Below are 13,856 nucleotides of genomic sequence, written 5' to 3'. Positions count from 1 at the left end.
CGTATTTTCCTTTCCTTGTTTTGTTATGTTACTAGGTTTACCGGGTACCATTACCTAAAAAGACTCTGTTGGGCTGGAGAATGCCTTTGCCAATGATCAAAATCCTAGATGGGTCAGATGCAGGCCATTCCAGGTGAAGCAGTCTGTCAATCATACCCTCCCAAGTTGACAAATATTGGGCTCCCTTTGAATGGCACCAAAATCTAAGCCAATTATTTAATATTAATATTGATATAAGTATTGATATTAGTATATCTTATTTCCTCTCGTCTTCCCCGTCCCTCATTCCTATGTCAATAGCTACTGAACTGTAAATGCAAAACCTACCATGACACTTCATTTAAATTTTCTACATCTTACCTTTTGAGCATGTGGAGTTTACTTCTATTGGTTGAATTGAATGGACCAACATTTTTAATTGTATCCTTATTTCTATATGTAAATATTGTAAATAGCTTGTTTAAAACTGTTTTTTAAGTTAGTTTTTTTTTTCCCATATTTTGTTCTTTCTATGTTTTGGAAAATCTCAAAATAATATTGCAAAAAGAGGGCCTGTTGCTTTGGTGTTACACATTACACAGAGTAATATCTCTCAGGATTGTAGCATCCATTTGGGAACATGCTTAGGAGCCAGTATGCATTTATAGTGGGTATTTCAAATGTAGAACACATTGTGACATTTATAAGTTTTGAAATTCGGTAATATCAGCATGGTGGATTATTTGTGTGTTCTGCTAACAGGTTGAAAAAGTGAGTCACTTCATTCCATCATGGGAAGAGAATAGCCGTGCTCACATTGGTGCTGCCCTTGAATATTCTGACTCCTCACACTGGTGCACTTTCACAGATGCTAGCATAAGAAGAAATGCCTTTGCAGGTAGGTAGTTTGACAGATGATTATCTGAATAAATGCGTACATGAGTATGTTAATTATAAGGATAATACTTCTAGAAATTATTATATGATTGGTATATAGAAACACTTAATGTCAGTCTCCTAGCCAGAACTCTTCAGTGGATTTCCATAATATCATATGGTCTTATACAGTGATCAGTAAAGGACAGCCTAGCTGTAAAAGATGCTGGACTTCTTGCAATCATCATTTTTTTGTTGTTCTACTTAAAGTGAAATCCAGCTTTGAGGTGTTGTAAATAAACACACACGCAAAAATAGACATACCTTTATCTCTATGTACGTATGCATATACATACATATATATATATATATATATATATATATATATATATATATATATATATATATATATATATATATATATATATATATATATATATGGTTCCGTTCAGAAGCTCAAAATACTGAAATCTCGAATTTCAGTATTTCAAGCCCAAGAAGCTGAATCCACATAATAACGAAAGTTTAGAAGTGCAAAATTCAAAACCTCGAATACCGAAGGTTTTGAATTTCACGCTTCTAAAATTCTGCTGTGGTTATGTATTCAGGTAAGTGTGTGTGTGTGTGTGTGTGTGTGTGTGTGTGTGTGTGTGTGTGTGTGTGTGTGTGTGTGTGTGTGTGTGTGTTTAGGGGTTTGGTTTTAGGGGCTGTGGTGTGTGTGTCAGTGTGTTTTGTTGCTGTGATGTGTGTATGCGAAGAGAAAGTAGCTTGTGTGGTGGTGTTTTGTGTGTGTTTGTATGTAGTGCAACCGCGGAGTGAGAATATTTAAGTAGGGGGAGTGTGAGGGGGCGCAGCTTTCATGTAGTAGATTGATTGTGTGTGGTGGATGGTGTGTGTGTGTCTGTGTGTGTAGTAAAACCACGAAATTCAAAACTTCCGGTATTCGAGGTTTTGAATTTCGCGGTTTTTAGTTTTCGTTGTTTTGTGGATTCCACTTCTTGGGCTCGAGATACTGAAATTCGAGATTTCAGTATTTCGACCTTCTGAAGTGAATCCATATATATATATATATATATATATATATATATATATATAATATATATAAAGTATATGCATTTATATATATATACACACACACACACACACATATACATATAGGTTCATAGGAGATTACTAGGCTAACGGCGTAAAGGCCCTTCCAAGCCTAGCCAGTATAGCCCAATTTTATCCAGTATATGGCCCTACTAGGGGCAAGAGAATGGCATGGATTTGTGCTTGTGCATTGAGTATCTTACAGATTGCCCTTGTCCATAAGAGACTAGGCACTACCCCAGATGTAAATTTGCAATTCCCTATACGTTGATCCAAATTGCGTTTGAAGAGAGCTAGGGAAGAGCTGTGCTTAACGTGAACAGGAATCCTGTTCCAAAGAAGGGGCAATCTCTGAGACACATATCTGTCTCTCCAGCATGTTTTTTGAGTCACTGACTAAGTTTAGATCCCTAGATCAGGTGACCATCATGCTGTTTGACTTGCGAGTGTGTAACAGCTCCATCTGTGCTGGATTTATGAGTACCTTGTAGGTACGGTATAGGTCACTCCTTAATAGTCAGTAGGAGACAGAGTAGAGGGATAGCGTTTTTAGTCTGTCTATATATTTCTTGTTATTTACACTCTGTATTTTCTTTGTGAGGAACCTCTGAGGTCGTTAAGTCCGTTCTTAAGTGCCTAGTCAAGTACATGCCAAGTGGCATGCTGTACTTAATTATTGGTCTAATAATGGCTGAGTACAACAGGACTATAATTTCCTTGGATCTGGATGCCATAACTTTACTTATAAGTTGTGCTACATAAAAGGATTTCCTCACCCTGTGGACACATGGTGATCAAAGTTCAGCCTACTTTCTATCTGTGTACATAGATCTCTCACCTCTGAGTCCACTCTAAGATGCATGCCATTGATGTAATTTGCAGGGGTATTTGACTTCTCAAAGGGTATGATAATGCATATTTTGCATTTAGTTTTAGGCCATAGGTCTGGCACCAATCATTTGTCTGATCTAGACCCTCCTGGAGGATATTTACATCATTGGGGGATTCAGTGATTGCCCCCAGCTTGCAGTCGTTGACAGACTTTGTCATCCAGAGGCCTTCCACATTTGCCTTGATTTCTGAGTAGTATATTCCAAACAGTAGTGGCCGTAGTACTGAGTCCTGTGGCACACCACTAGTAATTGGCTTCTTACTGGTTTTGATTCACCCACTTTAACCACACGTGCCAGTGGCAGTCCATCTGGCAACATAGGGATTTATGCTCAGTTTTTGAGTATTTATAATAACTGAGTGTAGAATTGTGTCAAATGCCTTGGCCAGGTTGAGGTAGGTAGTATGCACTATTTTACCCTCATTCATGGCCTTAGTGACTTTCTCAAAGAAATCCACCAGATTCAGTAGGCATGACCTGCCCTTGACAAGGCCAAATTGGGTCAGGTCCAGTGTTTGGAGGTCTCCTATGTCATTATTTATCAGGTCCATAATTATTCTTTCCATGGCCTTGATTAATGGGTCTGTGATTTCGGGCATATGGTTAATCGTCGAAAGGAATAACTGTCGAACGGCACATCATCAAATGCAAAGCAGCGAAACTCCATCCATTGAAAATGCACTTCATCAAACCTGTGACCAACACATCCCTATCTCACAGACGGCAGTACTCACCCATGTGGGTGGCTTCGCCCCAAACACCCCCACATGACTATATATTTCAGCTCCGAGATCGCACTACAGTGAGGAGAAGTGAAACGGGTTAGTGTTGGCCAACTAGCTACTTTCCCTGTCTCACAGGTTCGATGAAGTGCTCTTTCGATGGATGGAGTTTCAATACTTTGCATTTGATGATGTGATATATGATGGTTATTCCTTTCGATGATTAACCATAGACCCTTAACCAGATTAACCAGAGATCCTAATGAGCCTGATAAGTCCTGATTTAAGCTATTTTAAGAGGCAACCTGGTATATTGACAGGCCCTATTGAAGCAGTGTCGTTGGCTTTAGAGAGCACAGTGGCAACCTGTTCTTTGATGATAATTGGTGGTGGAGGGTATTTTTTTGGGAGAACTGGGGATGATGGGGAGGTGAAGTTTGAGCTGAATTTGTTGGCCAGCAGATTTGCCATATCTTCCAGCTGAGTATAGGTGATGCCATCTACAACTGTTTCTGCGCATTGCTGGGTGCTGCCCCTAAGATTGCGAACATAACTGAAAAATGCCTTGTGGTTATCCTTAGCTTTGGAGGCTATTTTTACCTCAAAGTCTGCTTTTAGAGACTTGACTAGTACCCTGATTCACTTGTTTAGACTAATGAGGGACTTATTTCGCTTTCAACAGGATTGTCTTTTTTTTGTTGTACATCCTATTAATACTAGAAGTCCACCAGGGTGGCTTGTGTTTGCAGTTTGAACTGGGTTTATTTCGATCTATTAGTGCCATTTTTATGCAGTTGTTTATATGGTCATACAGGACTTTTGTGTATGCCTCTCCATAGGTTTCTGTGTTTTCTGGATTTGGAGGAGCTGGAAACTAGCTATGCTGTCTCTTAATAGGGGGTAATTTACCCTAGAGAAGTTGTTAAAAGTTTTTCGGGTTAGGTGGGGGGAATAATTTTACCTTTATTTCAAGACAGACCGCTTTATGATCTGATCATAATAGTGAGGATATAACATGGGGGTGGGGGGGCAACACTCTCCCATATATGTGAGTACCAGATCTAGGATATTTCTTCCCCTAGTGGGAGTGCAGGCTAGCTGCTCCATGGCATTTGATGTTAGTGGTCCTGTATGCCTCTCAATTAACGGAGGGGTAGTTAAAAGCAGACATGAGTATGGTATTGGGCTGGATGGTGAGTGATTCTAGTAGCTTCAGGTATGATGTATGGGTTTCCTAGTTCAGTATGGTAATGGATTTTTACCATGGTTAGTTGGACATGGAGTAGCTCAAGCATGTCATATTGTTTGACCAGCCTTGAGTTGTGTTTATCCTTTATGTATATAGGTATATTTCAACCTTTAGCTCTTTCATTTTCATTGGGTGGTTGGAATTTATGAAAGGCATTATACCCATGCACTGCTGGAGTGCTTTCCTTGGCTTTGAATCATGTTTCAGTAACTGCACATGCATGACTATTCTCCAGGGTTAGGAGAGCTTCCAGGGAGTGCAGTTTCTTATTGAGGCTCCTAGAACTGAGCATTCACACCTTTAGCTTGTCCTGAGTAGGTTTTATTATGTTGGAAGGTTTAACTGTTTGGCAGTGTCTAAAAAGGCACTATAGGGATGGATAATGTTTTGGCCAAAATCCAGAAGCCTAGAGGTGACAGGTGAAGACCATCCCTGGCAAAGTAGAGTGGCCTATCAACCATATCCTCCTAGGCTGACCGGTATTGGACCGCTTTGGAATGACACCAATAGCTAAGTCAGTTGTTAAAGTCGACCATTGTCTGCTGGTATTGTGGCATCATCCTTGGAGATGGTAGAATGCTGCTCAATGCCAGGTTCCTACCTGCCTGTGGCACACTTTCTGAGAGCGAAATCATTTCTCTTTCCATATAGTCCAAGGAGGTACATCTCAGGCCATTCACATCCACATGGACTATGACTGAGTTGTACTAGTACTTAGGAATAAGTGACCTGAGTGCTTGCATGATCTGCCGAATCCTGGCCCTGACTGGCAACTAACTGTAACCTTCCTCTTATCCAGCCTGGTAAGAGGGACATCAGTGTGTCTCACATTGGAGTCTGCTATGACCAGAATATTGGGTCATGGAATGCTTTTACATTATGGGCTTGGTAGTTAGGGCACAATGAAATGTGGCTTTATGTGTTGTGATGGGAATTGTCTTGTTTGTTTATATGTGGAGCTTCTGAGGACTGCACTTGAGAGACCTTTGAGGTTTGGGTAAGATGTTCTTCGTGTTTCACTGTTGCAGTCATCACACTTGGGTTATCCTGCCAGGGGTAGCCCTCAGTCGGCCCGAATACCAGAGGCTTAGTATTTCTGCATCAGTTGCTGTCACTTCAGGACTGACGTCAGGTCGTCAGTGGTGTAATGGCGTCGGCTGCCTGTTTTTATGTCAGCCTTTCTTGCCGAGGAGCCTGAAGCAGAAACAGTTCGGATGAGTGCCGGTCGGCCGCTGCCTGAGTTTTCATTTCCGAAATTGAAGTTGAAGTCTTCTAAAGCTAAGTATTCCATTGGGGATCCTTTTTTCGTGCTCTAACTGATGTGAGAAAAAGTTAACTATTGTCTTACCTATGGAAAGCAAATACCACACCGAGATTTCCATTCTTGCTGCGTCACCTGTTTAGGCCCAGACCATGACATACCTCACTGCCGGTTTTGTGCTTTGTTCAACGCCCAAACTATTCGTGGTCAGGCCCTTATTGTAGCTAAATACTTTGCTTCTCGATCTCCGTATTCAGAAATGGCTTCGGTAAGCCATCCGACTACCGATTTTCAGAAAAAACGTAAGGCTAAAGACAGAGACAGATCGCGCAGGTCCAAAACTGCCGACGCTTCCGTTAAACTAGTCGCCAGTTCATTGGTACTCAGTAAGGCGTTTTTGCAGCCCCTGATGCCCGCTTCGATGGATTCACAGGCCGTTACCAAGACCCGTTCGGAGTCCGGTATGCAGCGAGACTCTTCTTTGACTACAGATCCTGCAGATGTCTCTACCTTAGATGGGTTCAGAGCTGCTGTGCAGGAATCGGCTTCTGAGGAAGTTCTTTGCACTACCGATATTCGACACAAACCGATGACTTCTTTCGTGTCTTCAGTTCTTTCTAAAACTACCGAGTTTCTAAGGTCAAGAGTACGAGCTACGCCTAAAAAAAAACGATGACCCTAATGCAAGCCCCTGCTTCCTTGCCACAATCACAGATGCTTAAAAAGGCGGAAGACCTTATCATGCTGATTAGGGGAAGCCAGCCTTCCCCTGCTAAAAGAATGAGACTTGTCCCCAGCAGCATTATTTGAGCAAGAGTCCGACGACTTTGAGGTTTCTGATTATGAAGACATGCCCTTATCTGCCTATGAGGATTCAGATGCAAAGGAATCCATTCCTTCTGCCTCCCCTCCAGAGGATTTTTCTTTTGGTGAAACCCTACATACTTTGAGAGAGCATTTCCATTGGGAATGCCAGGATTATCCTCAGTCCAAAAAGAGATTCAGGGAATTTTTAGATTTACCATAGCACAGACCCTTAGCTATCCCTCCTGTTCTGGATGTTGTGGATGATGTCTTTATGGAATCCAGTCTAACTCATGATACTTTACCCCCTGCTCCCAGGAAACCTGACAGGTACTGCAGAGTCCCTGACTCACACAAATTTATTTACAAAAATCCTACTGCTGACTCAGAGGTCATCTCCCAAGGACCTAAAGGAATAAAAGCAATTTCAGCTAAGAATCCCACCCCCTCGGACAGGGATTCCCGAGCTTTAGACAGAGGGGTAAAAAAGTACACACCTCTGCAACTCTTGCGATCAGAGCATTAAATTGTCAGTTCCACATGCTGAAATACCAGCAATATACTTTGGAACTTATTAAGCAAAAATTATCTACCTTCCCTGACTGTGCAGAAAATAAAGAATTACAGTAGCTTATGCATTCTGAAAGCCACGTCACCAAGCATACCCTGCAATGTGGGTTTGACACCCTAGAAGCATCTTGCAGGGCAGCAGTCACAGATTCTGTACTTAGAAGGCATGCCTGGCTTAAGGAGCAGACCTTGCCAGACCATGTCAAATCAAAATTATCGGATGGATCTCTGAACAAGGACAATCTGTTTGGTACCAAAGCAGAAGAGGTTTTAAAAAAAGATGGAAGAAAAAGCTAAGTCTATGCAGACGGTCAAAGATTTTTTTGCAACCTCCAAGATTCAGTAGGCATTGCCCCTCAAAATATTGGGCCTTTCCAGCTCCCTCAAGGCCACCTCAAACTAGACCTAGGGGAAACAGACCCCCCCAGACTACAGTCTCGGGGTATGCAGAGATCTAAGCCATGGAGTACCTCCATTTCTAAAACAGGGAGTGCTAAGCCACCTTCTTATGGAAAGAATTCACAATGACTTCTCAACTCCTCCCCTCCCCTCTGCCCAATTGCGCATGCCCCTAGGAGGAAAACTTGCCCACCATGCAAAAAACTGGACCTCCATCACCAACGATCGATGGGTTCTCAACATAGTATCTCAGAGGGTACAAATTTTATTTCCACACATTGCCAACCCCAAAAGGGTTCCAGACCTTCCTCCAAACCAGTGGGCAGAGGCACAAAACCAAGTTCAGTCCCTGCTCTCCATAAGGGCAATTCAGCCTGTTCCTACAGAACAGATAGGCCAAGATTTTTATTCCAGACTTTTCCTGCTACCTAGAAAAGAGGGCACCTGGCGCCCAATCTTAGATCTATCCATTCTGAGCACCTGCCTGGTGGTACCAAAATTCAAAATCCTCACCCTACAGGAGCTTTTCCCTATGCTGTCCAAAGATGCCTGGTTAGCCACCCTAGACCTAAAGGAGGCCTATCTGCACATCCCAATCAGGGACTCCTGCAGGAAATATCTACGTTTCAGGGCAGGATCTATGCATTATCAGTTCTCTGCACTTCCCTTGAGCTTATCAACTGCTCCCAGAGTTTGCACAAAATGCCTGGCCCCAGCCATTGCCTATTGCAGACAAAGAAATATTCCAATTTACCCCTACTTGGACGATTGCCTGATTTAGGCAGACAGTCAGGAAAAGTTGTTGCAGCACCTGACATTTGTAAAGGACATTCTAACCTCCCTGGGGTACACTGTCAATGAAAAGAAATCCAAACTAGTCCCCAGTCAAAAAAATTGTATTCCTGGGAGCAAGCTTGGACACAGCATCCCAGATGGCATTCCTTACTTCAGAAAAACAAGCCTATCTGACAGGCTACTTCTCTCAAATGGCCACCAGAACCCAGTTATCCGCAAGGAAAATCCTGCAAGCTGTAAGGTTCATGGCCTCCTGTATTCTACTAATTCCATATGCCAGACTGCATATGAGGAAACTTCTCTGGTACCTAAAAAGACTTTGGTGCCAACATTCTCAGCACTTGGAAACTATCATACCTATGATACCTCTTCTAAGGGAAGAGTTCCTTTGGTGGGCAGCAGCATGCAACCACAACAAGGGGCTTCCCTTTACACAACCCCACACCGCCCAGACCCTAACCACAGATGCATCAGACTATGCCTGAGGTGCACATCTGGACGGAAGGTGCATTCAAGGCTACTGGAGCCCAAATCAGATTCATCTGCACATCAGCCAAAAAGAGATGCTAGCTGTTCACCACGCTCTGACAACTTTCAGATCCCTACTCTCTCCGGAACCTCTACTAATCAAAACCGACAACACCACAGTGATGTGGTACATCAACAAGCAGGGGGATCCCACTCTTACCCATTCTGCAGGCTAGCCATGACCCTTTGGAACGCAGCCTCAGCCATGCATATTCACCTGCAAGCTCAATTCCTGCCAGGAAACCAAAACTCTCTGGCAGAAAACTTAAGCATAAATCTCCTAGATCCACACATGTGGCAATTAAACCACAACACCTTCAGCCTTGTGACCCAGAAATGGGGTATCCCAAAGGTGAACCTATTTGCCTCCCCCTACAACCACAAGCTCAGCATATTCTACACCAGGGAACCTCAAAGCAAGGCCTGGAAAGTGGATTCCCTATCCTTCCAGTGGGCAAACCTCTCAATCTATGCATTTCCCCCTCTACCTCTTCTTACAAGAGTATTACTCAAGATAAGGGAGGAAAGATCAAGGGCAATCCTGATTGCCCCAGATTGGCCACGCCAACACTGATACCCACTACTGCGAAGTCTGTCAGCATTGCCTCCATAGCACCTCCCCACAGATCCCAACTCTCCTGACTCAGCAGGAGGGACAGTTCTTGCATCCTCAATTGCAGACGCTGAACCTTGCAGCATGGCTTATTCCTTGATTTCTCCTCCAGTAGCCAGCCTAAGCAAGCAGGTACTCGATGTCGTACATGAAGCCAGGCAACCCAGTACTAGAAAATCCCATGCTGACAAGTGGAAAAAGTATTGTCCCTGGATCCAGACTAACGGCGTGGATCCAGCACAGCCCTCCTTACCTCTCATCCTGGATTACCTAGCAGACCTACTCCGCAGGGGCCTATTTTTCTCTTCCATTAAGATGTATGCCTCTGCCATCTCTTCTCATTACAGCACTGAGCCACCTCTCTTCTCACACCCTCTCATCAAGCAGTTCCTGGGAGGGGCTAACAACTTAAGGCCACCACGAAGAGCCTCTCCCCTGCTTGGGACCTTAACTTTGTGCTGGAAAAGCTCACGCTAACCCCCTTTGAGCCTGCAGCATCAGCAGAGTTAAAATTCCTCTCTCGGAAACAGCCTTGCTTCTAGCCATCACTTCAACTAGAAGAGTGTCTGAGCTACAAGCACTTATGGCTGTGGAACCCTTCATCATTTTTCATGCTGACAGGGTCTCCCTCAGGACTAACCCAACTTTCATGCCTAAAGTGGTGTCCAGTGTGGCTCTCAACCAATCTATCCATTTGCCCACCTTTTTCCGTAATCCTCAAAATAAGAGGAAAGGATCCTGCACTCTTTAGATGTGCACAGACCGCTCAGATTTTACCTTGATAGGGCTAAGCCCTTTAGTAAATCTGACCAGTTACTCGTCAGCTTTGCACCAAGGGCAGAGGGCAAGGCCATATCAAAACAAACCATCTCCAAATGCATAGCACACTGTATCCATTTCTGTTACAAACACCATGGGAAACCACCCCTTCAGGGGGTCAGAACACATTCCACTAGGGCAACTTCAACCTCTACAGCCTTTCTCAGAGGAGTCCCTGCCAGGGGTATTCTGGAAACTGCAACTTGGAGTTCTGTTCATACCTTCACCAAGCATTACCACCTGCCTATCTTTTCCTAATCCTGGACGGGCTTTGCAACCGCAGTCCTGGAGGGGCATACAAGCCATCCCCAACTCTTCTTGACTGCCTCCACCCATTCTTCAGCTTTGGGAACCAACCTATGTACGATGACTGCAACAGTGAAACACAAAGAGCATAGTATAGTTGTGTACCCTTACCGTAAATGTAGATGTTCGAGTTTATTCACTGTTGCAGTCCCAATTTCCCACCCTCTAGCCCCCTTGTCTCTTTCTCTCTCTTCCTCACTCCTTACAGGGCTATTGGTATTTACTTTTTACTGGTGGTGTTTTTCTACCATAACTTATCTCCCTTTTTGGCGGTTTCTGACATTTGCGGCAAGAAAAACTGATGTAATGGCGTCAGCTGCCTGTTTTTATACCATTGACGATCTGACATCAGTCCTGAAGTGACAGCAACCGACTCAGAAATACTAAGCCTCTGGTATTTGGGCCGAATGAGGGCTACCCCTGGCAGGATAACCCAAGTGTGATGACTGCAACAGTGAATACAATCGAACATCTACATTTATGGTAAGTGTACACAACTGTACTTTACATGTGAGCACCTCTGCATATATGGATCTGTGTGTGTTCCTTTGTGGGTGCGGTGAATGACGTGTGTCACTGACTAACTGTTGCTTTTGTGTCTGTATGTGAGAGTCTAGTCTCCAGTATCACTGTGTAACTACATCTCTCCCATAGTGTATTTGTCTGAAAGTTAAGTGGTTGTCCATATGCAACCATGTCCAGCAAGGTAGAAGCAGAGATAGCAGGAAAGTGCCCGTCCATGGTTGCAGGTCCTAATATGTACTTGAAAGGATAGGAGTGGAGGGTGTTTGTAACCAGATGAAAGAAGGGTGCTTATGTGGTGTAATCTGCAGCTAACTTAACCGGTGATGCTGCCCAGCTCCAAATCAGATATTGTCTGAGCAGCAGTAGTCCTGGGTGCTATAATAAGGTAACTAGCACAGTAAAGTTTCACAGTATAATGAAAATAAGAAATGTTTCAGATGTTTGCATCTCTACAGGACACTGGCACATCAAGTAGCTCCAAAACTGACTGAGCCCTCTGACCAATTCAGCAGCTACACTAGGAGCCCTTTTGTGTGGTTCCCAACTCAAATAGACCAGGTAAGCACCTACTGCTACTAGATGAATAATCCCAGTCCTCCTAATGTAAAAGCACAATAAAGGAATGTTTGGAGTGAAATGCTACCACATACAAACTTAAAGATACATTTACAACACTGTACTTTAAACAGCTTATAAGAAAGTGTGATTATTCAATAACGTACTTCGCTTTGTAGAAATGAGCCAAGAGCCACTCAATTGTACAGGATTTCTAAAGACCCTAAAAACAAGATAATCTGATTAATAAGCCCTCCAGCCAATAAAATAACTGCATGCAGAAATCTGTAGTGTTTTTCTCTAACCTGTACAGACCAGGCTACCACCCAGTGCCACTAGTTGGAAAATCCACTGACCTCTTGATGTACAAACAAGTGTTTGCTTGTGTAAAAATACACCCCTTTATCCAACAGCTAGCTAGGTAATGAATTCAGAGCAAGTAAATCAGTAGAACAGGCCCAAGAACAAGTCCTCATGGTCCTAGCTAAGGCCAAGAATAGTGCTTCTGTGGGGCTGAATAACATACCAGGCTGCCAACTACCCCCCCCCTACAGAGACTGCTCAATATCAGCTTTAAAACCGGCTTCATGGCAGAGGAATGGACAGTCATTCCCTTCACAAAGTGGGGATTTCAGTACATACGATAATTATATACCCATAAGAGTGAACAGCCTCATCTGTAAGACTGTGGAAAAGATCATTATGGAATTAATAAAAGGATACAGGCAATTTACAGACTCTTGACTCAAGCTAGTTCAAAATCATCAGGGGTAGATCTTGCCTACTTAACCAGGTCAGCTTCTTCAAAAAAAGTTACCGTAGCAATGGATGAGGGCAGATCAGTGCACACCACTTATCTAGACCTCAGAAAGGCATTCATCATCATCCCACACACAGGTATCATAGACAAACTCTCGGAGCTATTATGTAACTCTGTATGTAATTCATTAGATAAGGAATTGGCTCACAAATAAAACCCAGTAAATAAGTGCGGGCATATCTACCTCTTTCACTGTCACCAATTGTGTACCCCAGTGTTCAGTCCTTGGACCACTCCTGTTTAGCGCTGACTTCTTGGTCAAAGCTAATGCTAAAGATTTGTAGTTTGCCAAGTTTGCAGATGACTGCAATCTTTGTGCTATTATAAACGCCCCAGAGGACACCATGATCCCCCAAGAGGGCCTGTCCCAAGCAAATAGCTGTTTTTAAAGCCATGGACTAAAAATTCAATGCCAAGAAATGTATAATCATATCCTTTGGCAAGAATGAATCCTCTTGTAGCTATCACATGTATAACACACCGCTGAGAAACTTGATCACCTTGTCAGGGATCTGGGGAACTATGTCAGCAATGAACTGTTTTTCGATCCATATGTATTCACTGGTAAGGAAGTCATTTTTCATTACGTACTCTATATCTGAAGATATGGGGTCCAAGTCCAGTGAAGTAATCATTCCACTGTACTCGGCACTCATTAGGCCAGTCGTTGAGTATAATGTTCCTTTTGATATGTACTTGTGCAAGAAGTTGTTATATCTGAAATGACCACAACACTTTCTAAGAAAATCAAGGGCCTAAATCATTAAAATTATGCAGACCATTTCAAAGCCTTGTACCTCTTCTTGGTATCATACAGACTACTTAGAGGTGACCTCTGCCTTGCATTTACAGCCTTAGCTGGCCCAATTCTGTCAGTCCTGTCACACTTTCGCAGACACATTGGTGGCATAAACCTGCCCAAGGGGTGTCAGTCTCTTCTGCAACTTAAATAGAACATGTTAGTGGGATAACTATATATCACAGAGAATTTGCCTCAAAGGAACTGTCTTCCACTCCACATAAAACAAAGTTCTCCTCTTAATGTATTCAA

At 43.2% G+C, this 13,856-nt stretch overlaps 1 protein-coding gene across 1 annotated transcript in view; it reads left to right on the top strand.

Annotated features, from left to right (window-relative positions):
• The window catches only part of LOC122813330, a 1,602,747-nt gene that overhangs the window by 1,123,843 nt on the left and 465,048 nt on the right, over positions 1–13,856 (top strand). Inside the window, exon 6 of the mRNA XM_044085591.1 lies at positions 742–877. Within this exon, the coding sequence (XP_043941526.1) occupies positions 742–877 (136 nt within the window). The remainder of the gene's footprint in view (positions 1–741; positions 878–13,856) is intronic.

This window comes from Protopterus annectens, chromosome 10.part0 (genome assembly GCF_019279795.1).
Source record: "Protopterus annectens isolate FY-2018-M chromosome 10.part0, PAN1.0, whole genome shotgun sequence".
Lineage (NCBI taxonomy): Eukaryota > Metazoa > Chordata > Ceratodontiformes > Protopteridae > Protopterus > Protopterus annectens.
Note: the sequence above shows the minus strand (reverse complement) of the source record. Positions and strands in the feature narration are given on the sequence as shown.